At 38.8% G+C, this 22815-nt stretch overlaps 1 protein-coding gene across 1 annotated transcript; it reads left to right on the top strand.

Annotated features, from left to right (window-relative positions):
* The first annotated feature begins 2072 nt into the window (after window positions 1-2072).
* On the top strand, window positions 2073-19976 carry PRKAA1 (protein kinase, AMP-activated, alpha 1 catalytic subunit). Its single transcript, XM_009894707.1, has 9 exons — window positions 2073-2109; window positions 3099-3240; window positions 6079-6172; window positions 7909-8053; window positions 10586-10673; window positions 11573-11797; window positions 16154-16640; window positions 16984-17110; window positions 19488-19976. The coding sequence occupies exons 1-9, from the start codon at window positions 2073-2075 to the stop codon at window positions 19730-19732; spliced, it is 1590 nt and encodes a 529-aa protein (XP_009893009.1). The 3' UTR covers window positions 19733-19976.
* The last annotated feature ends 2839 nt before the right edge of the window (window positions 19977-22815 follow it).

Here is a 22815-nt window from a genome sequence, read left to right on the forward strand (position 1 = left end):
CTGCTGCTTTGAGACTCTGTTACTGTTGTGGGAATCTTGGTGCCAGGCCTAGCCATAGTGAAGCACGAAGGCCAATTGGTATTATCAGAGAATAAAGAAATACCAGGTCTGTAAAGTGAACTTGTTTTCGCAGTGGCTCTTTTCACTGATAGCTGGTTGAGGATTAGGGTGACTAACATATTTTCATCACTACTAATTTGTGAGCCTTCCCTTTTATATGTAAAACTTCTGTCCAGAGGTAATACAAAGGAGCTTTTGGAAGGGATAACACTGGCTGAATACTTTTCTACATGATGATATCATCTGAGGTCTTGCTTTCAGTTCTGTCTTAATGCCGAATTCAAAAGTAGTACCAGTTGGTGTCTGCTGTTTCACTGATGACAGATACCTTGAACCATATCCCAGAAAACAGTTTTATTTCATGAAGTAGATGATTATTGGAAACTCGTATTTTAAAAAGCTAGACTTGTTATAATCTTAAACTGTATTAAAGAGAGGCAAAATTACTGAAGAAAATAGCTATTCCATTTGAAATGTCTGAAGCAAATGAGTAGGCTTTTGGGGATCTCTTTGCACCTGGACAAAACCACAGTATGTTTTCATTACAATAGTTTATTCAAAGTTGGTAAACAGAGTTGAAGAAGCAGAAAATCTTGTTTTCTCCCAGTCAATGAATAAAATCAAGGCTTGAGGCAAACAATCCTGAAGGCCGACAGCTAGAATTAGTTTCAGTCAGCTGCAAATGTTACTGTTTAATTACTTCTGAATGAAAAATATGTTTTGAAAAACTCTATTCTTATATGCCTTGCATATTGAACATAGATTATTGTAGCTAATAAATTACTTTCTAATGTTTTTGAGTTCTAATGAAATCCCAGTTTTAGTCTAAGGTAGATTGACAAATGAGAAATGAAACAAATTGGCTGATAAATGAGACTTTGTAACACAATGCATGTCAGAACTGAATATTTAGATGCTAAACTAGTATTATTCAAATATATGTTACTAAATTAAACACCTTAAATGTACTTTGACATATAAATTTTCATCTTTCTTAGCTTTACAAACTCATTTTTGGTTAGTTTCCAAGAAGTTGTTTCTTACTAACAAAAATTAATGTGAAATTTTAACTTGCTGATTAAAGATATTTTTTGTTTCAAATACTTCTGGCTTACATCAGTTCATATTATTGATACGCAAAGACTTTGTGTTTCAGATGGGATAGTTGCTTTTCTGGTGTTCTGTGTTAATGATTCATTACCCCTTAGGGTTTGAGCATAGGTGATACAATTTGTTGGGTTCCTTTAAAACTTCAATCACATTTGAACTGAAGAAAAATGGAATGTGATTGCTTTAATTGTAGATCTGGTTGAAAGCAAGTAATTCTCATAGGTAACATGATTTTACAGTTTTAGGTACTCACCTACCAATATTTTATGGTTTGTGTAGAACTTGACAGATGTGGGCTTTGTCCTGCATTCCTCAGCAGTGCAAACTGTCCAGTGTTTTAGTTATTGTGGCCGTTTTCAGGTAATTGCGCCTCTGAATGACGGGGATGTGTTTTTTCACCTTGCAGTTGGAGCCTTTCTGTATTCTCAGGTATAAAAGGCATTGCAGCACTACATTGTGGTGGCTCAGGGTCTTAGGTAATCCACAACCTACTTTCCTATAGGAATTTAGACAGGCTGCTTCATTTTACACAGTGACTATTTTTTTTTTATAAGAATAATCACTCAGGTGCTTCTCATTATCTCTGTCTCTGCTAAGAATTTCTTCTCACTTGTGTTGTTTTTTAGCTTAGCAGAGGCAAAAGGCAGCAGGCAAGTCTTGTGTTGGGAATGAAATTTACAGATTGATAGGTATTTGTTAATTATATCCAAATTATCTGTTGAATACAGAAAGATTTTTGTGGATCATTGCTGTTATCACAGCTTCCCATGGATATATTTAAATAAAACCTGAAGCCTGGGGCTTAGTTAAATTCTCAAGCGAGGTGAGGCAACCGTCTCGGAGAGTAATGTGTTCAGCACAGGTCAGTTAGCAATGTCCATTCGGGTGGACAAGGAGGAACCATGTACATACCCCTGGAATTTGGCTTATCTTCAAAAGGTAGGAATCAGGGTAGTGAGTGAAAGTGATGTAGTTATAATCACTGCATGCAGAAACCAGTGCAGATAGCAAAGCCTTCTAGTGGAAGAGATAGATAACTTCTGAGGTTTATCTGTGATCCAGTGTTGGGTTTAAGAAAAATACTCTTGGCAACTCTGTTGCGGCTACTTCCAATGGCACTTGCAAAATTAAGGACTTCAGGAGGGGTAGCTCTCTAGGAAATAGTTTACGTTTTTGAGTTCCTCTGTTGAAAGAAAAATGAAACTCTCCTTGAAGTAGGGAAGAAACTGAAGAATGTAGGAGGCTGCATCTTTGCATTGCTTCTTGTAGTTACTGTTGGATTTTTTTTCTGTGCATTTCCTGTAGGTTTTGCCACTCTTAATATAATAAATCTCTGGTGTTTACTATACAGACTGTGGATCTTATATAAGGTAGTAATTATTTTTTTAATGTTGTTATAATTTTTCAAGTAAACCAATCAGATATGCTTAGCAATAATTCAGAGTAATTGCCGAAACAGGCTTCTTGAGGGAAGGATAGCTGTGATTTCTTTAGTAAGAGCGATCCTTGCAGATTAAGTAGAAGAGCTACAGGACAAAATGTCTGAGTGGGTTACCAAGTGAGACGAAAGCTTGGAATGTCTTCTACAGGGAGAGAAAATGGTCTTCCTAATGAGTAAGGGTGGCAAGTGTTTTGGGATATTCTTCGGTTTTTGCAGTAGCGCAAAAATGTAGTCATTCTGCAAGATTTCAGAGGGTTAGGTTTAACGTTTTTCTTACATATCCCATTCATCTTCCAATGACAGAATGGTGGAAGAAGTTGGAGTAGGGCGTAAGAAATGACGTGCAATTGGGTTTTCAGCCTCCCCAAGGATAATGGGGATATGTGGAATCTTAACTTGTGTTTCTAGTCTACAGTCGAAATGGGCAAATTAATGTCTTTACAGAACAATTGAAAAGCCTGACTAAATACTTCCTTGTTCCTTGCAGTTGGCAAACATGAGTTAACTGGGCATAAAGTTGCAGTGAAGATCCTGAATCGACAGAAGATTCGCAGCCTTGATGTTGTAGGAAAAATCCGCAGGGAGATTCAGAACCTCAAGCTCTTCAGGCATCCTCATATAATTAAGCTGTAAGTTTTGCTTGCTATAATCAAACTTATTTAAGTAGTAATCTCTTTTTGCTGTCAGTGATCTGAGATATGTTTAAAGGGCAATACTACTAGCAGTATCTTGATAGAAAAGTAATCAGCTTCCAAGTATACAACCATTTTCAGTGTCCTTTCTAACACTTTTTCACAAAACTGATCTTCTCTGGAGGCCAGAAAGCTGCCATTAGATCTTTGCTTACAAATTCTTTGGAGAGGTACATAAAAGGTAATGGCATGATAGATACTTATAGTAGTATCCACCTCTGCTTTTAGCTGCTACTTTAGTTTTCTTTTTCTGGATATATTTAATATTTTTTCTGCTTAGAAAATGAAGTTATTAAGAACAAGATTGTAAAGAGCACTTCTGTAGTAGGTTAATTGTGTTTTCTTACTTGAAATAAGTTTTTAGTGATGTGCTGGTCAGTCTGTGATTTTTTTTTTTTTTTTTTTTTTCCAATGTACTTGGTGCTCTGCGAGATTTTCTGAATTGAGGATGAGCAGTTTGTTAAATGTGATTGATATTTCAGAATTCTTCAATATAGCTGCTACTACTTGTCTAAATGTGGTATTTACAGTGTGACTGTTTACATCTTATAGTTCATCAAGGAGTACAGAGTACAATTAAATATGTTCCAGAGTAGACCCCTCATGTCTAGTTGGAGGAAATAAATTATAAATGCCATTTTTGTTTTACTTTCACGTCCTGTAAAGTTAACCTGCACCTCCAGAGTGTGGGTGACTTTCACTGTCTTAATCATGACGTTGGTGTTAATTTTTTTTATTGGCAGTCTTGTTTTAAGACCCCACTGACAGATGCCATCCTTACACTGAAGCTAAAGGGAGTGTATAAGAGCTGTTGCCAAATTAAATTGGATTGTGTAAGATCAACTCACTGACTTCTTCAGTGGATTAGTTTTCAGAAGACTGTTGAGCTGCATTGGCTGCAAAACTTCTAGTGCTGCCAGTTAAAGTTCATGAAAGAGTCCAAAGGACATACCTGTAGCCAAAACAAAATAGGAAGTGTTAGCGTACTGACTGAGATGTGGGGGCGGAACAGGAATGTGTACTTGTGGTGTTGCTAAACTGTTAAGTCAGCTTAACAGGTTTCAGATCACAGTTTCTTTCTCAGGGAATTCTGGGGTGTTTTTTTTTCTCTTGCATGTGGATATAAGGGACAAGATGTAGGAGGTGATGGAAAAACTTCCGGATCCCCAACTTTTCAGTTGGTCAGCCTGCATTTCTAAAGCAAAAGGATTATTAGCCTATGCATATAGCATGTAGCTCTTGAGATATAATTGATACTGTGGTGCCCGTAGACTTGCTGGTAACTTAGGATAATGCTGCTCATACTATTAGGAACTGGATTGGGGAAACTGCTAGGTAGCAGCTTAAGATACTTGATGAAAGTAGAAAGATTTCTTCAGCTTAATATGACAAATTAGACAATGTCTAATTAGGAACACTGCTGTGTTTTATGAAAAATTTCATACACAGCTTTAGCAGTATATACATATTTAAGCCTGTTAAATAAGATTTTTTTTTTTTCTATACCATGCTTTAAATGAAACCCTCTGGAGCATCTCTGCTTGTGGTTTTTCACCTCTAGTAATAGAATGTATCTTGTTTTCCTACATAAAATTGCTTCTTTTTGCATTCTGATCACCTATGCTGTGTGATTTGATAACCTTATTTATATTATAGGTATGTAACTGTTCCACAACCTCCTCTCCCATAACCAGAAATGTTACTGACTATAGAGAAGCATGGCTGTAACTTTTGGATTAAAAGTATTAAAATACTATTTCTGTAGTAATGTCTTAGCCATGGCTTCAGAATGTTGTTATTTAGTTACATGAAGTACTTTCAACCAAGGTATTAGAGAGAAAATCAGTAAAGGTAAAGCATCTCGGACTATAAGATTTTATGTAAAACTGACTTTGAAGATCTCATGTTGATAACTGCCTCAGAAGGGTATTGAGGTTATTGAAATGTTACACTATAATCTTAAACTATTAAAATGGATACACACACGCATATATGTGCACACACGTTTGACCTGGATAGTCTGAACTCATTGCTGTCTATGTAGTTCAAGAATAACTTGTCTCACTAAGCCATAGCATGTCAGTTTTCCCCTTTGTCTTGAATTAAGCATTTTGAAGCATGTTGCTGTTCTGTAGTGTATATGCGAATTCACTTATTTATTACAATTTGGATATTTGCATGTTAAAGTGTAGTACCTTGAAAGATTCATTTTCATCCAATTGCTACCTTCTGTTTTCTTAATATACTATCTGAATTTTGGCTGAAGTGTTATCAGTGTTCATTTTCTTGTACCATTAAAAATGGTTTACTTCTGATTGCTGTAAGGGGAAAAAATTAAACAACTTTTAGGTAAGGATATGTAGAACAAAATCGAAATCTCTTAAATGGGGAAGCTTGGCCATAAACTAGTTATTTCAAAACTTCTGGCAAAGTCCTTTTGAATTCCTTCCTCACTGCACCAAGCTGTCTATGAGGCAGCACTGTAAATCGTTTCATAGAAATCATTTGGACCAAGGTTGGTCCTCTGGAAGTACAAAACCCAATATTCGTGGTTGGGAATGCAAATTTCCTGCTGGTCTTGTCAATGATGGCATCACATGGTGAAAGGAGAGGAAATAGCTTCTGAAAAATACTGTCATTCCAGTAGCTGGAAACTGGCTAATAAATATTTTACAGTATACTTTTTTCCTGACTTTGGCACAACTTTAATTTTAACTAAATTTACCTATCATCTTTTACTGAGTGTGTAGACTAACAAATACCTTCTCTTATCAGGTACCAGGTCATCAGTACACCAACCGACATTTTCATGGTGATGGAATATGTTTCAGGAGGAGAACTCTTTGATTATATCTGTAAAAATGGAAGGGTAAGAAGTAGTCCAATCAATGACTTGCATTTTGTTATTGCTTTTGCAACATTCCCGTGTCACCTGACACTGAGGGGACAGACAGGTTCTTTTTGGGGATCCTTGGCAGAATGAAGCTTTATTTTCTTAACAGGGTACTGTGATTAGTGTACCACAGAATTGATGATTAGAGTGGCACAGGATGTGTACAAGCAGAATCAGTGTAGTGGTGTAATTTGAGTGGTGTATTGCAGAATTTATAATACAACTTATGATTTCTAATCACCTAGATCCTCAGCAGATCAGGGCAAATCTTAATACATGGTTTGCTGTGTCAATGTAACATTCACAATCTAAACTTGAAAGTCATAGGAAAGAACATGAGTCAATCACTTGATCCTGGGAGGAAGCAGGGGACAGTGGAGGCATCCCTAGCCACGGGGTGTCATGGGTCTCACTGTGTAGCAGCAGTTCTGGTCCAGGTTCCCACTTAAAATCAAGTAGTTACGAGTTCTATGGACAGTGCTCTGTGTGCTGTTATGCTTCCCTGTTCTGTGCGGGGGTTGTCGCTACCACCTGGCTCACCAGTGCTTGGGACCTTCAAGGCTAGTAAGGAAGGGGGTAATCAGGCTGATGCCTAGTAACCTTGAGGCTGGTAAGGAGGGGAAGAAGAAATGTTTGCTTTGTCTACTTGGTTCACAGGACCTTCAGAGCCTGATAATGAGGGAAAGGGCATGAATATGTGATAATGAGAGAAAGGGCACGAATATGTGACACAGTCACAAAATGGCTGCTTGTCTCATAAAATGGTGTTAGTTATGCTAACCGCATTACTAGGGGCCTGGAGCAGGGGGTACCAGTCACACCCTCTTAAATGAAGGTTTGTTTTTATGTATTCAGCATTAATATTGCTTTTAGCAATTAAAATATACTATGGCTACATCTTGTTCTGAAAGTAAAAATGATTATATGTTAGCAGGTTTCAGATCTTTATGTATGACTTTGTCATGGCATTTTTCCTCTCTAGTGATACTGATATGTTAATTACAATTACTGGTTACGGACTGGATGGATGTGTATCTATATATTATATTATACCAATTTCTTTGGTATGATCCATTATTGGAAAGCTACCATTGTGCCTTTATTACCCTCATCTACTAGTAGAACAATTTCTGTGAAAGTTCTGAGATCACTTTTGACAAACCATCTAGACAGCCAGGATACTTCTAGTTAGTTGTTAAAACAAACTTTAGCATGGATTAGGGCACATTTGCACAAAATGCCCAGCTAAGCCTGCTGTTTAGGGCTAGCTGCTAGTAGCATAAATAGCATCTAAAATTTATCACTTCTGTGCTGTGTGTCAGCAGCTTTTGTCAACTTAAGCCTTGTGCTGTGCTTAAATGTCAGAGTTCATTGATATTCCAATTAGGCAAAGTTAATAGTTGTGTGCTAATGTTTCTAGTTACTGAGTATGTAACATCTGCCTAACCAATTTCAGAAGAGTGCTTAAGAAATTTCAGTGACTTTCTGAGTCAGTGCGTATGTTTTGTTTTATTTGCTTTAGAGCTTACATAATTTTGTTTGTACCATAGCTATGAAGCTTTCTGCTACAAGTTCTGATATGTTACTGTATAAAGTTACACAGCTATAGAGAGTAACTTTAGGTCATAGGAAAATTTCCTTTAATTCTTATAAATGAAAACCAAGTTATCTTCCACTGCTTCATGATTGTTTAAAACCTTTGTCTGTTTTAGCTTGATGAGAAGGAAAGCAGACGTCTGTTCCAGCAAATCCTTTCTGGCGTGGATTACTGTCACAGGCATATGGTAGTACATAGAGATCTGAAGCCTGAAAACGTGCTGCTTGATGCACATATGAATGCCAAGATAGCTGACTTTGGTAAGCATTGCTATTTTATATCTGATTGCATTTCTCATGTTACTTAGATCCTGTTAATGACTATGGTAAATATTTAATAAAATGTGTATACTTGAATATCCTGGTGGTGGGACACAATACAAGAACCTCAAGAGTATGAATGTAAAGCAAAATGATCTTCTTGCATGTGTGTAGAACTTGTTTTCCTCTCAAGCTTTCTTTTCAGGTATTTTCTGTGGCTGGGTGAAATTGTGAACTGATTTATTTGGTTTTGCTTAATGATATTTTCTCTTAAATGCTAAATAGACTTAGTTCCTGACCTTTCCACTTCAAAATTCACTCCTATTGCCTGCTTCACCATCTGTAAAGTGTAGATGCTTAGCTCTCTTGGAAGTACAGTGCAAGGGTAGTTCATCATGTTGGAAGAACCACATTGCTATAGTAAAATACACTAGTATTTTACACTAGTAAAATGCACTATTAAACTACTCTAAGTTCACTTTAAAAACTCTAAAGATGTGATTGAAAAAAAAAAGTTAAAGCATAAAAGGTAAAATAAGAACAGTTAATCTCATAAAATCTTGTGCCTTTTTGCTATATATCTTGTCCTGGTTTGAGGTAAAACAGGAGTAATTTTATTTAGGAACTTTACTTTTTAGCTAGGCCTCTTCTAACTAGTGAAATTAAAATTGTGCAGAAACTGTTCACTCTCAGAGTGATAAGACCTATGTTTATAGCTGATGCCCAGGCATGGTATGCAGAGAGGCTCCTGCTTATACTTATTGCTGTAACCCCCAAGGCCAACCAACTTTGTTACTTGCCGCACTGGAGGGTCAGAAGCAGAAAAGCGTAAAAGGGTCCCACCTGCGGGGAGGAGTGGACAGGACGGGTGACCCAAAACTGACCAACGGGGTATTCCATCCCATCTGCCTCATGCTCAGTATAAAAGCTGAGGGATCAAAGGGTCAGCCCTCTTTCTTCAGTGGCCGCTGTCCCAGGAGGACTCTGTTCATCTACCTTTGATCCTGAATCCAGATCTGGAGTCCAGTTCCTGTCTGTCACTGAGTCCAGTCTGGGACTTCCCCAGTGCCAGAGAGTGATGTGATTGTCATCCTGGGAAGTTGATAGGGTTTTTTATTATTAATATTTTCTTAAAGTAATTTAGTTCCTTCTAAACTCATAAGTCTTTCTGTCCTGCCTCTCTTTTTTTTTTTTTAAGTCAGGTGCGGGGGGGGCATCTGTTGCTTGATTGGTGGCTGGTTTGGCCCAAACCATGACTTACCTGCTTAACTAATCAGAGATTGTAATTGTTTATGCTAGCTATTTGTGACACGGCTGCTGAGAAGACTGGCAGCAATTTCTTGAAATGATCTGAATTAGGAAACCCCACCGTAATAGTGTAGTAAGGTATCCATGCTGCTATATCATCATGATATATCTCATGTAGACGTAGTTGATAATACCTGCCCTTGTAAAGCACTTTGAGGTCTCTGAAAGGTGCTAAGCAATGCTGAGTATGCTATGTATATTTTAAAAGTATGGTATTAAAGTATGTGGGCACTGGGAATCATACTGATTTCTTGTGTGTAGGAAATGCTTTGATGCTTTAGGTGAAATGGCTTATTTGATGAAGAAATGTAGTACAATAACTTACAAAAATATCTTCCTGGAACTTAAGCATCAGCAAAGCTGTAGCACTCAGTTAATAGTGACTAGTGTATTAAACAAGAGCTTAATGAAAGCTTGTGTGTATTAGAATATGCAAGTTAGCCAAGTTGTACTCTTTCATCTTCCCCCCTCCCCCTGTAAAAGGGTGTAATTCCTTCTCAGAAATTGAATTCTCTGGCTTATGGTAGTCTTGGTCATACAGCCTCCACTGAGGAAAATAGAAGATATGTTCCACAGCTATTCTAGAAGTGGTATTCTTTACTGATATTAGACTATACTGAGGGCTAGTGAATTAAGATGGCCTAGTTCTAAAGTACACGTTAATTACTAACAGAATATCTAAAATCAAACTACTGGACTGCAGTGATTGGGGAACCAGCTGAGCAGTGTTGTTGTCTAAATTGTAATGAAGTCATGTGTACTCCTCAGTTCCCTTATTCTATATAACCTCTTAAAGAATTTTACGCAGTTCTGTGTCATCTTCCACATTGTCATTTAGAAGCAAATGTGGTTTTTAAGACTTTCTTTTAATGACCAAAATCCTATTTTGCTATGCTGTTCCATCTCCCTTAGAGCAAGTTTCTTCTCTTATCATGCATGTGTCATCTAAATTGGACTGGTTTTTGTCTTGCAATGAATATGTTCTGAAATATTTCTAGGTTGTGTGCAATAATGGATTGATGTTACTCTGGTAAACTCAATGGAGGATTATGTGGCTTGCTTACATAAAAATTTAAGTTAATTCCAAACAATGTTACTTTTTTACTGAGATAAATTTTTTTAATTTTCTAATCTGAATTGCCGGTGATTTGTTCTAGGTGGTGTATGCAGTGTGAAATCATTTTGCTCTCTGAATTTTTAGTAGTTACTCTTATACACTTTCAGGTCTATCAAATATGATGTCAGATGGAGAATTTTTAAGAACAAGCTGTGGTTCCCCTAACTATGCTGCACCAGAAGTAATTTCAGGAAGGTAGTTTCTTTTATATTGGGTTATATGTGTGCATGTATTTAAATTATTTTGCTGCTTGATTCCAAAGGCTATGAAACTAGTGCAATTGACAAGCTTGATATTGAGAAACTCTGAGCTGAACTTTTATTTGTCTTGATAATTTTTCATGAGTGTTTATGGCATTTATAAACTGGCTTTGAATAGTTCCTGTAAGGTAGGGGTGATGTCTAATGCCCCAAATCCAGTGTGTATAGTGTGCCTGGATTGTTTTTAAAATCTCACTTATAGCTCAGATTTTGCAAGTAAAGGTACAGATAGAAATACAGGCAAAGTCTGCTGTGAAATTGAGTAACAGTGAAATATGTGCTGCAGAGTAGATACTTACTCTGAAGGTAACTTCCCCTTTTTTTAGACTTGATGACTGTCAAATCTGCTTTTAGCTACCTACCCTAATATTATCTCTTACTGATTGGAAGCCAAATACCTGTTTTATTCAGTCAGTAGCAAAGAATATGTGACAAGTTCTGTTATAGGGACTTAAGGTTAAACTTTTCAGTGTCTCAGTTTTGGGGGATAGATGACTTTGCACAGATTCTACTAAAATGGTAATAACAATGTATAACGTGGGCTTTCTTAGTGGTAGGTGTAAGTTTCTTTCAGTTTGCCGTTGTCTTAAATTGCATTTGTGGGTTATTGTTATACAATAGAGAGGAAAACTGCATACTTCTGCCCTGTTATGTATTTGAAGGGGAAGGACACTAAAGTCCAAGGGAGGCATGGAATAGAACTGAAATGTTGTAGTACTTGCAGATTAGTTGTCCCAAGCTCATACACGTTTAATTACTGTGATACAGTGTAAGAAAGAAGAATAAAATCTATTTATATTAAACGCAAATTACTAATAGTTAACTTTTTCCCAGATTGTACGCAGGTCCAGAAGTAGATATTTGGAGCAGTGGGGTTATTCTCTATGCTTTGTTATGTGGAACACTTCCATTTGATGATGATCACGTGCCAACCCTTTTTAAGAAGATATGTGATGGTATCTTTTATACCCCTCAGTACCTGAATCCATCTGTAATTAGTCTTTTGAAGCACATGCTGCAAGTGGATCCAATGAAGAGAGCAACAATCAGAGACATTAGGTAAAACACTAACTGATGTCTGATCACAGGATGCTGGAATGATAATCTCAGTACAAATATGTAGAACAAAGAAATAACTCATACAGCTCGTCCATGTTTCATAGACTGAGATGAAAAATTCAACTTCTGGTGTTTTGGCTTCAGCTCTGATCGTTCTGATCTCCAGTGGCCAATGAAGTATCTACTGGAGGTCACACTAAAAATTTATAGACATTGCATGTAGAAATTCTGAGAAACTCTGGGTTTAAGACTGCTATAGTGAAGCTGTTCACCTGTAGAATGGTTTGCAAAAACTAAACTGATCAGAAAAATGTCCTTGCTTTTAAGAACCACTATTCTGTACCGTATATGTCTGAGAGGAAGTTGTCACTCTTCAGATAACTACCACTTGTATTCATATTTCTTCAGACTCTGAAAAATCATCTGTTAAGATTGTAATTATTCTGCTTGCAAGATGGCACTTTCTGTGCTTCAAAACCCTGGCATGAGTTTGTGTATGAGTCATCATTACTGCATTGAATACTGATAAGTTAAAGCTTGTAGGTACAGATAGCCGTCATGGGCTCCAGATTCCAAGAGGAGATTATGGAGAATGTGAATGCTTTGACAAGTGTGCAGGGGGTTGAATTAAAAAAAAAAAAATTAGCTGATAGAGCTGTACTTGATGCAGCAGCTTAGCTAGGTTTTCCTGTTTCTTTTGTAAGAAACTCTAAGGAGGAAGCTCGCATATACTACCTTAGTGAAATGCTGCTTCTTTTAGGGTTGAGTGTTACAAAGTCAGCAATGTTCGTGTTCTTTCAGTAGAACAAAAAATGTGGTGTGCTTATCCCTTGCTACATTATTACAATGGGAAGTACTTTCTTGCAGAAATCGAAGCACTGTGAAAACTAAGCATTGTAAAACTTGAATGGATAGGAACTCAGCTTATCTCAGTCATGTTAAATAAGACTGGAAGAGAAGTGGTGTGAAAAAGATGTTGAATAATACTGGTTACTGAGCATGGATGGATTTTGAAGTCTAAACAGTTCGGTCCTATTAGCCATAAGACAGGTCACCTCACAGTTTAAAGGAGAAACTGAGTTTGAATGCTTTAATTCTTCTGAGGGGGGTGAAGGGTGTGTGCATGCAAGTGCAGAGGCCCAGCACAATGAACAGTAAAAGTATTTCTCTGGGTTCAGTCATCCAGCTAGGGCCATGCTTTATAGTGTTATAGGAGGAACTTGTTCTGCTTCTGAGCCAGCAATGTGCCCTTGTTGCCAAAAAGGCCAATGGAATCCTGGGCTGCATAGGGAAGAGTGTGACCAGTAGGTTGAGGGAGGTCATTCTCCCCATCTACTCAGCACTGGTGAGGCCACAACTGGAATACTGTGTCCAGTTTTGGGCTCCCCAGTTCAAGAGGGACCGGGAACTGCTGGAGTGAGTCCAGCGAAGGGCAAGCAAGATGATTGAGGGATTGGAGCATCTCCCTTATGAGGAAAGGCTGAGAGAGCTGGGACTCTTTAGCCTGGAGAAGAGAAGGCTGAGGGGAGACCTTATTACTACTTACAAATATCTTAAGGGTGGGTTGAAGGAGGATGGAGCCACACTCTTCTCGGTGGTTCCCAGTGTCAGGACGAGGGGCAATGGGCGCAAGTTGGAGCATAGGAAGTTCCGTTCCAACACACGGAAAAACTTCTTTACGGTTCAGGTGACAGAGCACTGGCATAGGCTGCCCAGGGGGGGTGTGGAGTCTCCTTCTCTGGAGATTTTCAAGACCCGCCTGGATGCAGTCCTGAGTAATGTGCTCCGGGCAATCCTGCTTTGGCAGGGGAGTTGGACTAGATGATCTCTAGAGGTCCTTCCAACTCTGAAAACTCTGTGCTGAAGCATGTTCTCAGGATCACACTGACTAGACCTTGGCCCGTTGTGCTGGTTTTGGCTGAGGTAGAGTTAAATTTCTCCACAGTAGCTTGTACAGGGCTGTGTTTTGTATTTTTACTGAAAATAGCATTAATAACACATGGATGTTTTAGTTACTGCTAAGCAGTGCTTAGACAGTGTCAGGGCCTTTTCTGTTCCTTACACTGCCCTGCCAGTGAGTAGATTGGAGGTACACAAGAAGCTGGGAGGTGACAGTTGGGACAGCTGCCCCCAACTGACCAAAGGGATATTCCATACCATGTGATGTCATGCTCAGCAATAAAACTGGGAGGGAGGTTGGCAAGGTTGGGCCGCTGCTTGGGGACTGGCTGGGCATCAGTGAGTTGGTGGTGAGCAATTGTTTTCATTTGCTTGTCTTTCTTGGGTTTTATTTTCCTCTCTCCTTTTTTTTGTTTTCTTCTTTTCCTTACAAATTTTTTTTCAACTCTTTCTGATTATTAAACCCAGGCCCAATGGCAGTGTGGTTATGGGTGGTAAGGCATGTGGGAGAATATGGGCAGGTATTTAGAGGCTTATCACCTTAGATGGTCTGAGACTTTGCTCCTGAACGAGTGTGGGATTTTGATGAAGCGATAAAATGTTTGAGAAAAAGATGCCCTGGTTATTCCGAAGAGGCACAACTTAATGCGCTCTCCTGGGGCCTGGTCTGCGCCTACTGAAAACTGCTCAATACTATTCAGCACCCACAAGGAGAAGAGAGGGTCTCTGGATCTGAAAACAGACACTGTGGCTAAGCCAGAGACCCAGCCTTCAACTATATTGGCTGGCCCTATAGTTAAAAAGAACAAATTGGAGTGCAAGTCAACATGTTTAATAAGGGATGAAGAAGCTTCTCCTAAGAGGGAGCGGGAGAGCGAATCAGAAGAGGCAGCCTGTTCTGCAGCAGAGCAGTCACAAGAACAGGAGGAGGAAGAGACTGAAATCATAAATGAGACAGAAAGCACTTGATCCCTATCCCAAAGTAAACTGTGAGGTATGCAAAAAGATTTCAGCTATCAACCAGGTGAGCAAACTCTCAGCTGGTTACTCCCATGCTGAGATATTGGGGCAAATAGTCAGGAATTAGAGGGTAAGGAAGCAGCTGGGATCCCTTGCTAGGGATAAGGCCATTGACAGAGGGGTTGTAAATGGGGCAGGAGTCCTTGGTCTTTGAAGGTGAATCCTGTTGAGTGTGATGGACAGGTATACCCTTCAAGGAAGGTCTCGCAAATTCCCTAAGCAAATGGACCACCACTGAGGGAGGTATGCAGTGTCTAAGCCATGGTGGTGGTGATCTGTAGCAACCTGGATGACAACCAGGTGTGCAAAGACGTAGATGAAATCTGGTACATTCAGTCCACGTGGCAGAAATTTGTATGAAGTGCACTGATGCTATACACCAACACCCTGGCAGTAATGAGCTGGACAGACATGGAGACACCAACTGTGGGTGAATTGGCCAGCCAACTCAAAAATTCAAAGAGAATCTCTCTTCCTACCTATGGGCCTGCTTCTCAGCTGTGGAGAAACTCGCAAATTATTTTCTCACTCTTACCCTTTTGATTCACCCCATCACCCCACTGGGAGGGACTGAGCAAGTGGCTGTGTGCTGCTTGGATGCCAGCTAAGGTTAAACAATGACATCCATAGAACTGCTCTTAAATCTGTAGCAAGTCTTTATGTTATAGGCAAGAATACTTTCAAAATTAATGTCGTGCCATACCCCTTAGCTAGTGAAGCAGCTTATTATAGGCACACAAGACAATCTTATTTTTTCTGCATGCAATGTAAGCATTTTGTTCTTTATATGTATTTCCTTTTCCCTTTTATGAATTACCAGCCCATGGATACAGTAGTAAAGAAGTACAGATTGATGCTTCTGTAGCTTCCTCAACTCTTTAAATCTTGAAGAGACAGCTTGGGGTGTTCTGAATGAAAAAATGATAGGCAGCTTGTTTGGGATGGGGAGCATGTGACTTTAAGGTTCAAAAATCTGCGTCCAAACATCTACCAAAAAGTTATTCAGCGTCAACATTTCTTAATTTTGTTATGTATTGTTATGTGTATGCTTGGGGAGGAACAACTCAAGTGGGTAGTACAAAAACTTCAGTTGAAAATATATCAGAACTAACACAGTGGCAGTAACAAAATATACTATTTATGTAAAAAGAACGTTGATGTGTTACACAAAGATATTTTTGGAGCTCAGGTAGTTGGAAAAACTTACAGGAAAGAGGATTTTTTTCAGTCTCCTGCAAAACGTCTAGCAAAATATTGTGAAGGTGGTGATTACTTTCTTTTATGTAGTTTTATTGTCTGTGCTGCGCAGAAGGGGACTTTGACTGACAACTGTGATTCTCTTTTGTGCAGCCTAAAAGTAATTTTATTTTTAAAAGAATTTAAAAAGGTTTGCTTTACATGCATATGTATACTCAGACTCTTTATTTTTAAATCTAGGGAACATGAATGGTTTAAGCAGGACCTTCCAAAATACTTGTTTCCTGAAGACCCATCATACAGCTCTACAATGATTGATGATGAAGCCTTAAAAGAAGTGTGTGAGAAGTTTGAATGCACTGAGGAGGAAGTGCTAAGTTGCCTATATAGCCGAAATCATCAGGATCCTTTAGCAGTTGCTTATCACCTCATTATAGATAATAGAAGAATAATGAATGAGGCCAAAGACTTCTACTTGGCTACAAGCCCACCGGATTCTTTTCTTGATGATCACCATCTGTCTCGCCCTCATCCTGAAAGAGTGCCATTTTTAGTAGCTGAAGCACCGCGTCCTCGCCATACTCTTGATGAGCTGAATCCACAGAAGTCAAAACACCAAGGTGTAAGAAGAGCTAAGTGGCACTTGGGGATAAGGAGTCAGAGTCGGCCAAATGATATTATGGCTGAAGTTTGTCGAGCCATCAAACAACTGGATTATGAATGGAAGGTAAAAGAATAAAGGGTCTTTACAAATTCGGCAAACTCTTTTGAGCTGTGTTCTGCATAGTCCAGAAGTCTGAAACTATGTTGTCCTGTGCTGGAAAATAATCTCATGTGCCTGTGCTGTCTGATTGGTTTTGCTGTGCGGGAATGGTTTTGGGAAAGGCATGCCAGCATATCTAACTCTTCTATTGGGGCTGTAGGAATGATTTTCTGTTGGCTTAAAAACACCCCAAACTTCTAACAGGTACGCCTGAAATCACTTAATACCAGTGAGTTGAAATGGCAAAACTAGTATGTAGTGCTTCTCAAGCAGTTCTGGTAACTAACTCAAGTCTGTTGTGTACTAGGTTGTAAATCCATACTACCTGCGTGTTCGAAGGAAGAATCCAGTGACAAGTGCATATTCCAAAATGAGTCTACAGTTGTATCAGGTCGACAGCAGGACATACTTACTGGACTTCCGTAGCATTGACGGTATGTGAAGACTTACATAAGTTAACAGAGGTCGTATGACAAAAAATTCTCAACGCAAACATGTCTTAATTTACTTGTATAGAGGTGAAGTAAGTGTTGTCTTTCATTAGTTTAAGCCAGTCTAGGTCTGTATTAGCATTTCTTTATTCCTTCCTGGTCTAGCATTCCAATAATCAGACGGTTAGCTGCTTTATCCCTTAAATAATAGCTTTTTAGCTATATCAGCTGCTGAACTGCTGCATTTTGTGTCTGCACCAGCACTAATACCACTGGTGAAAAGAGGACAGGGCCGTGAGAGGTGAGATTTGGTTTAGCCTGAACTGCCTTTGGAGCTTCACCCCCAGATTTAACCATTAATTTAGATTTGAAGTAAGCATGTGAATAACATTTCCTAGTGAAGATAAAGCTTGGCATCTACGCATTTAAATTTGACTTGGACTGTACGTTGCTGTACTGGGTGTGGCTGAGATGGAGTTCATTTTCTTCACAGCAGCCTGTATGGTGCTCTGTTTTGGATCTGTGATTAAACCAGTGTTGATAGCATACCAGTGTTCTGGCTGTTGCTGAGCAGTACTTGCATAGAACCTAGTCTCTTTGTTGCACCCAATGAGTAGTAGGCTGGAGATAAGCAAGAAGCTGGGAGGGGATGTAACCTGCAGACCTGACCCAGATTGACCAAAGGGATATTTCATGCCATACAATGTTATGTTTAGCAAAGAAACTGAGAGCATGGGGGTTTGGGGAAGGTAGTCTTGAGACTGGCTGGGCGTCAGTCTGCTTTGGAGACGTGGTGAGTGGTTGCTTTTGCATCACTTTTTTTTTCTTCTTTTCCTTTTTTCTTCCTTCCTGTTATTAAACTATGTTTATTTCTACCCATGAGTTTTCCACTTCTGCCCTTCCAATTTTCTTCTGCTTTGTGCTAGGGTATTAGCCGTCAAAGTCAACCTGCCAATGCTAGCAGTAGACAAAATTTGAGATAGGAGTTGTGTGCTTACAGTAACTGAAGTTTTGAAAGCAGTTGACCTAACCTGTAGAAAGATACATTTTATAGAGTGACAGTAACACAACATACAAATCCTAGTTGGCTGCCTTCCTGAAAATGAATGGAGAAGCTAATAGAGACTGGCTACAATGCTTATTCATGGCCATAGTAGACTAAAACTGAATTACCTACAGCAAATGGTGTACATGACATGCCTATGGGAAAACATGTGCCATGGAAAAAGTATTTATGGGACCATGGCTGGATTATGGTATAGGGTGGCTAAGGCTATACCGTGTCCCACAGTAGCTTAATCTGATCTGATATGGCAGTGCAGTTCTTGCCTTCTTCCTTCTGACAATACAGGTGCTTGCTTGGATCCAGTGGTACTTGATACAGGGAAGTAATCACTTTCCTGTACTCGCCTACTCCAGTACAAGACAAATGCCATCCCTGTGGGAGGGGTGATGACTGCTTAGAGCCATGCAGCTGGGGGAGGGCAGCCCGATCCAGTCCTGGCTTCAACTGTTGAGGAAATACAACCCAAAGGCATGGATTTGCCTCCTCTTCCAACAGCACAGCTGATTTGACTTTCCATTCTCCCCACCACAGTTAACTGTTCCCTGTTCCTCTTACCAAACTGTAGTTTAAAATGGCTTTGAGGTGAAAAGGCAGTCTCTCCTGGGTTCACTAATTTCTCCTGGAAATAACTTTTCTGGTGCCAGGTGAGAGTCTAACATTGAGTATCTAAAATAAGAATAGGGATACTACAGCAGAACATTACTTCTAAGATGAAGGTATTTCCTCCTCATAAGGAAGGTAAACTTAACCTGCTGCAGCCCAAATGTAAAACATACTATGGGGAAAAACTTCCAAAAGCGAAGGATAAATTAATGTAGATGCTAGCAATTAATGTATCAACAAATTATAGTAAAAATACAAATAATACAAAGCATAAATAACCAAATATAAAGAAAACAAAAATAGAATACAGATAAAGTAGCTGCTAGCAGAAAGCATCTACGAAGTGTTTGAACTGTTACTGGACTTAACCTTAGGATGCTATCCTGTTTGTGTTTTTAAGTAATCTAAATTGAACTATAAGCCACTGAAATCAGTTAATGAAAAATACAGGGAGTGCTGGTCTAAAGTAGATGTAAACAGTTCTAGAGCACTGTTTGGAGTACAGGAATAATTTGCATAAGGAGACTTGCTTCTGTGTTACTGTATGTGTGAGCTTTTTTTTTTCTATCAAATGTATAGAGTTTACAAAAGCTGTTTATGTATTAAGATTTTTGAAAAACAAAATTTAGAAGTGTGAGAAGGGGAATATGTTTGCTGTTCCTATAACTGATTTGATAGTGATACCTCATTTTCTCTCCTGTTGCCTGCCAGATGAAATTACTGAAGCAAAGTCTGGGACTGCAACTCCACAGAGATCGGGTTCTGTGAGCAACTATAGATCCTGTCAAAAAGATTCAGATGCTGATGCGCAAGGAAAATCTGCAGATACATCCCTTACCTCATCAGTGAGCTCTTCGCTTGACTCGTCTACGGCTGACTTAACTCCAAGACCAGGGAGTCATACAATAGAATTTTTTGAGATGTGTGCAAATCTTATAAAAATACTTGCACAATAATTTTGAAAATGGGCTTATTTCTTTTATAGCAATAAGCATGCCTAAATCATAGTCAGATGCTTCCAATTATAATCAAGTTAAATTAACTAAGGCGCTGAAAAAGCTAGCCACAGAATGCAATTTGCACAGGAATTGAAATGATTATGGGCAGTTAACGTGTATTATTCTGAAGCTGGAGTGAATTCTGATTGTCTGCTGTCCAATAGCATAATACAGGTACAGGAAATCACATGCCCTTCGGGCAGTGTTTGTAACATTTTACATTGACTGCACATTAGGCTGCGTATAACATTTAAGTTAGATGGACCTTCTTGTATTTTTTCACTGGTAATACATCTGATGCACTGTAAGTAAGTGTACACTTACTGCTTCAGTGACATAACTATGACTTGTTGGTCACCATCTACAGTTGTGCATCAGTTGGTCAGAATTACCAACATTTTCGAACAGTAATGTGTTAAAACTGCTGTTTCTTCCCCCTTATTTGATAAAGAATAGTTCAATGCGTTATAGTGTACTACTTTTAACAACTTATAAATTTGATTAAATGCATGCAAATCCAACCAGGTGGAAATGCATGTAGGTGCTCTGTGATGCACTTGGGGTGAAATTATGTGGGCTGTGAGTAGAACAATTGAGTCCACAGCAATGGTGAGAGACTTCATGCTGAGAAGGCTTGGCACCCCATGGGCTAAAACAACATGTTGCTCTCTGAAGGAGAACTGTTGGCAAGCTCCTGATCTCTGCACATATCTTACTGTGGTAGCAGCACAGGAGCTCCCCACTGCTACTGCAGGCTGAGAATCCTTTTCCTTAGAAACGTGTGCATGTAGTTAAGAGCAGAGCCTAAGGGCTGTTGCATGCTATTCCAGAATGTAAAAGTGAGATTTTTTTTTTAACATATACGTTAATACTTTGATACAGCTGTTTATCACGTTACCTTAGCATATACTTACATAGAATTCACTTTGCATTTGAAGCTACATATATAGGTTAGGTTTTCTCAGTCCACTTTTATAGCAAACTGTGCTGTTTAAATTAATTGTGAAATTAAATAGTCCCAACTTTTCAGTTGGACGTTGAAAACTGATCACGACAACTTAAGTGCTAATATTAAAAAAATTTTCAACCATAGATTGCAATTACTAATAACATAAATCCTTCTGCATTTATGTTTTTTGCTATGCTTCAGGAAGAAAATTGAACCATATATGTTAAAATCACAGCTAGTACTTGCACAAAAACACTTAGTCTCTTGTGATTTGGATGTAATTAGCAACAGTTCCATTCTCATCTAGCACTAATAGACATAAACAATAAACTGTATGTCATAAAATGTTTAGTTTTGCAGTCAAGAATTAATGTTCTCTTCAAGATAAACTTCATGACCTACGCAGTTTCAAAAGTCGCTCTCCCAGGGAGAGACTGGAAACCAAGGCATTACTATGAACAATGAAACCTGGACTCTTAAAACGTATGGGGATTCTTGCCAATGACTTGAGATTTCATTCACAGAAAACTGCTACCTACAGATACAAATACAGTTTAATCCAGGCCAACTGGCACCAGTCCAGAAATTCATCTGTTATGAACATGCACAGAATCTGAAGAAACACAAAGCTGCTTTAAGCCCCAGAACTGCTGTAACTGCATTCTGAACCGGGCAATTGTGTGGTCTGTCTAGTACGTGTAGGTACAAGTTACAACTTCAGTTCTTCATCCATGGTCCCTGTAATGCAAGGTTCTACTACTGTATCTCAAAGTGGAAGATTTTCCTTAGATAAAGCTTTGGGTTTAAACTCCTGAGATTGAGATGTCAACATGAGGGACCAGCTGCAAATCCTACTTTTAAGTCCTGTTTTTAGTCTTGTAAGAATTGGGTCTGATGTACTGAATAAATCAGTGTGTTCATTTTTGTTACTCTTCTATTTTGAAATTGTTAAATATTGCACTTGTACGAATATAACAAAACGCACAGTTTTTTTAATTTAGTAATTCCTCATCTGGAATTGGTTTGGGATCACTCTTGCATATGTTAAACTAAATATTTGTAAATTGTATCTGCTCCTTGTAATGCTGACCACAAATGCAAGGTGTCAAGCTGCAAACAGCTTTTAATTTTTGTATACTTTTTTTGGCCCTCTTGTGCATTAAGAGAACCATGGTTTTTCCTTTGTCCTGCTATTTGGAGGTTAAAGTAAGTTTCTGGCAGAAGTGTACTTATTGTAAGTGTAGTTTTAAATAAAGCAAATTTTATTGGTATGATAAATCAGTTTTGATGGCCAAAAGTTTTCTGATTGAACTGAGATTTTTGTAGGGAGTGGGGGAGGGAGAAAGGGGGACTGACAACATAGCTGCACACAGAGCAGTTGTCGTTGTGTGACTTTCCTATGCTTTGTAGCTTTTGCTTTTGAAACTGCTTTCTTCACGTGTTCTACCAATCCTGCAGACCTTTTTATAGCATCGCACTAGTTAGTACCTGCCAATAGGCTGTGAAATGAAACTTCACTAAGAAAGCTGCCAGGGGATTTAAAGAGGCAGCTTATGCACAAATTGGTCAAGTATGTTACTCTGTATTCCCAAGCTTACTCCCGCTGGAGTACATTACCTTGCCTTTGTATTGTAATTTTTTCAAAAAACATGGATTAACCTGATTGTCTACGTATGATACAACTCAATAGGTAATTGATAAAAATTCATCTTGGTGGTGCAGTATTTAAAAAAAAAAAAATATGTTTGTCTTGATGTGAGTGTTTAATACAAATCTGGAAATAAATTTTATTTTACCAGTTGATCACCATTGTAAGATACAAAGTCCTGTTCTCTAACAACGATGTGCCTACTTCCTATGTTAATTTCTTCTGACAACGCTGAATGGCAAAAACGCTTGTTTGTAACTGTGTAACTTTTTAAACGTTCAAACCTTAAAGACTAAGTAAACATGAAATACTGAACCGTGCTGTGTGAAGCCGTGTCCCTGCCGTCTCACGGCGTTGCGTCTGTCGCCGGTTAAGGGGGGAGGGCTGCCACGCTCCTCCTCACACCGCAGCCATTGCCATTTCTCAGCTTCCCGCACCCTTCCC

The sequence above is a fragment of the Charadrius vociferus genome, unplaced genomic scaffold, assembly GCF_000708025.1.
Source record: "Charadrius vociferus isolate BGI_N301 unplaced genomic scaffold, ASM70802v2 scaffold450, whole genome shotgun sequence".
Taxonomy (NCBI): Eukaryota; Metazoa; Chordata; class Aves; order Charadriiformes; family Charadriidae; genus Charadrius; species Charadrius vociferus.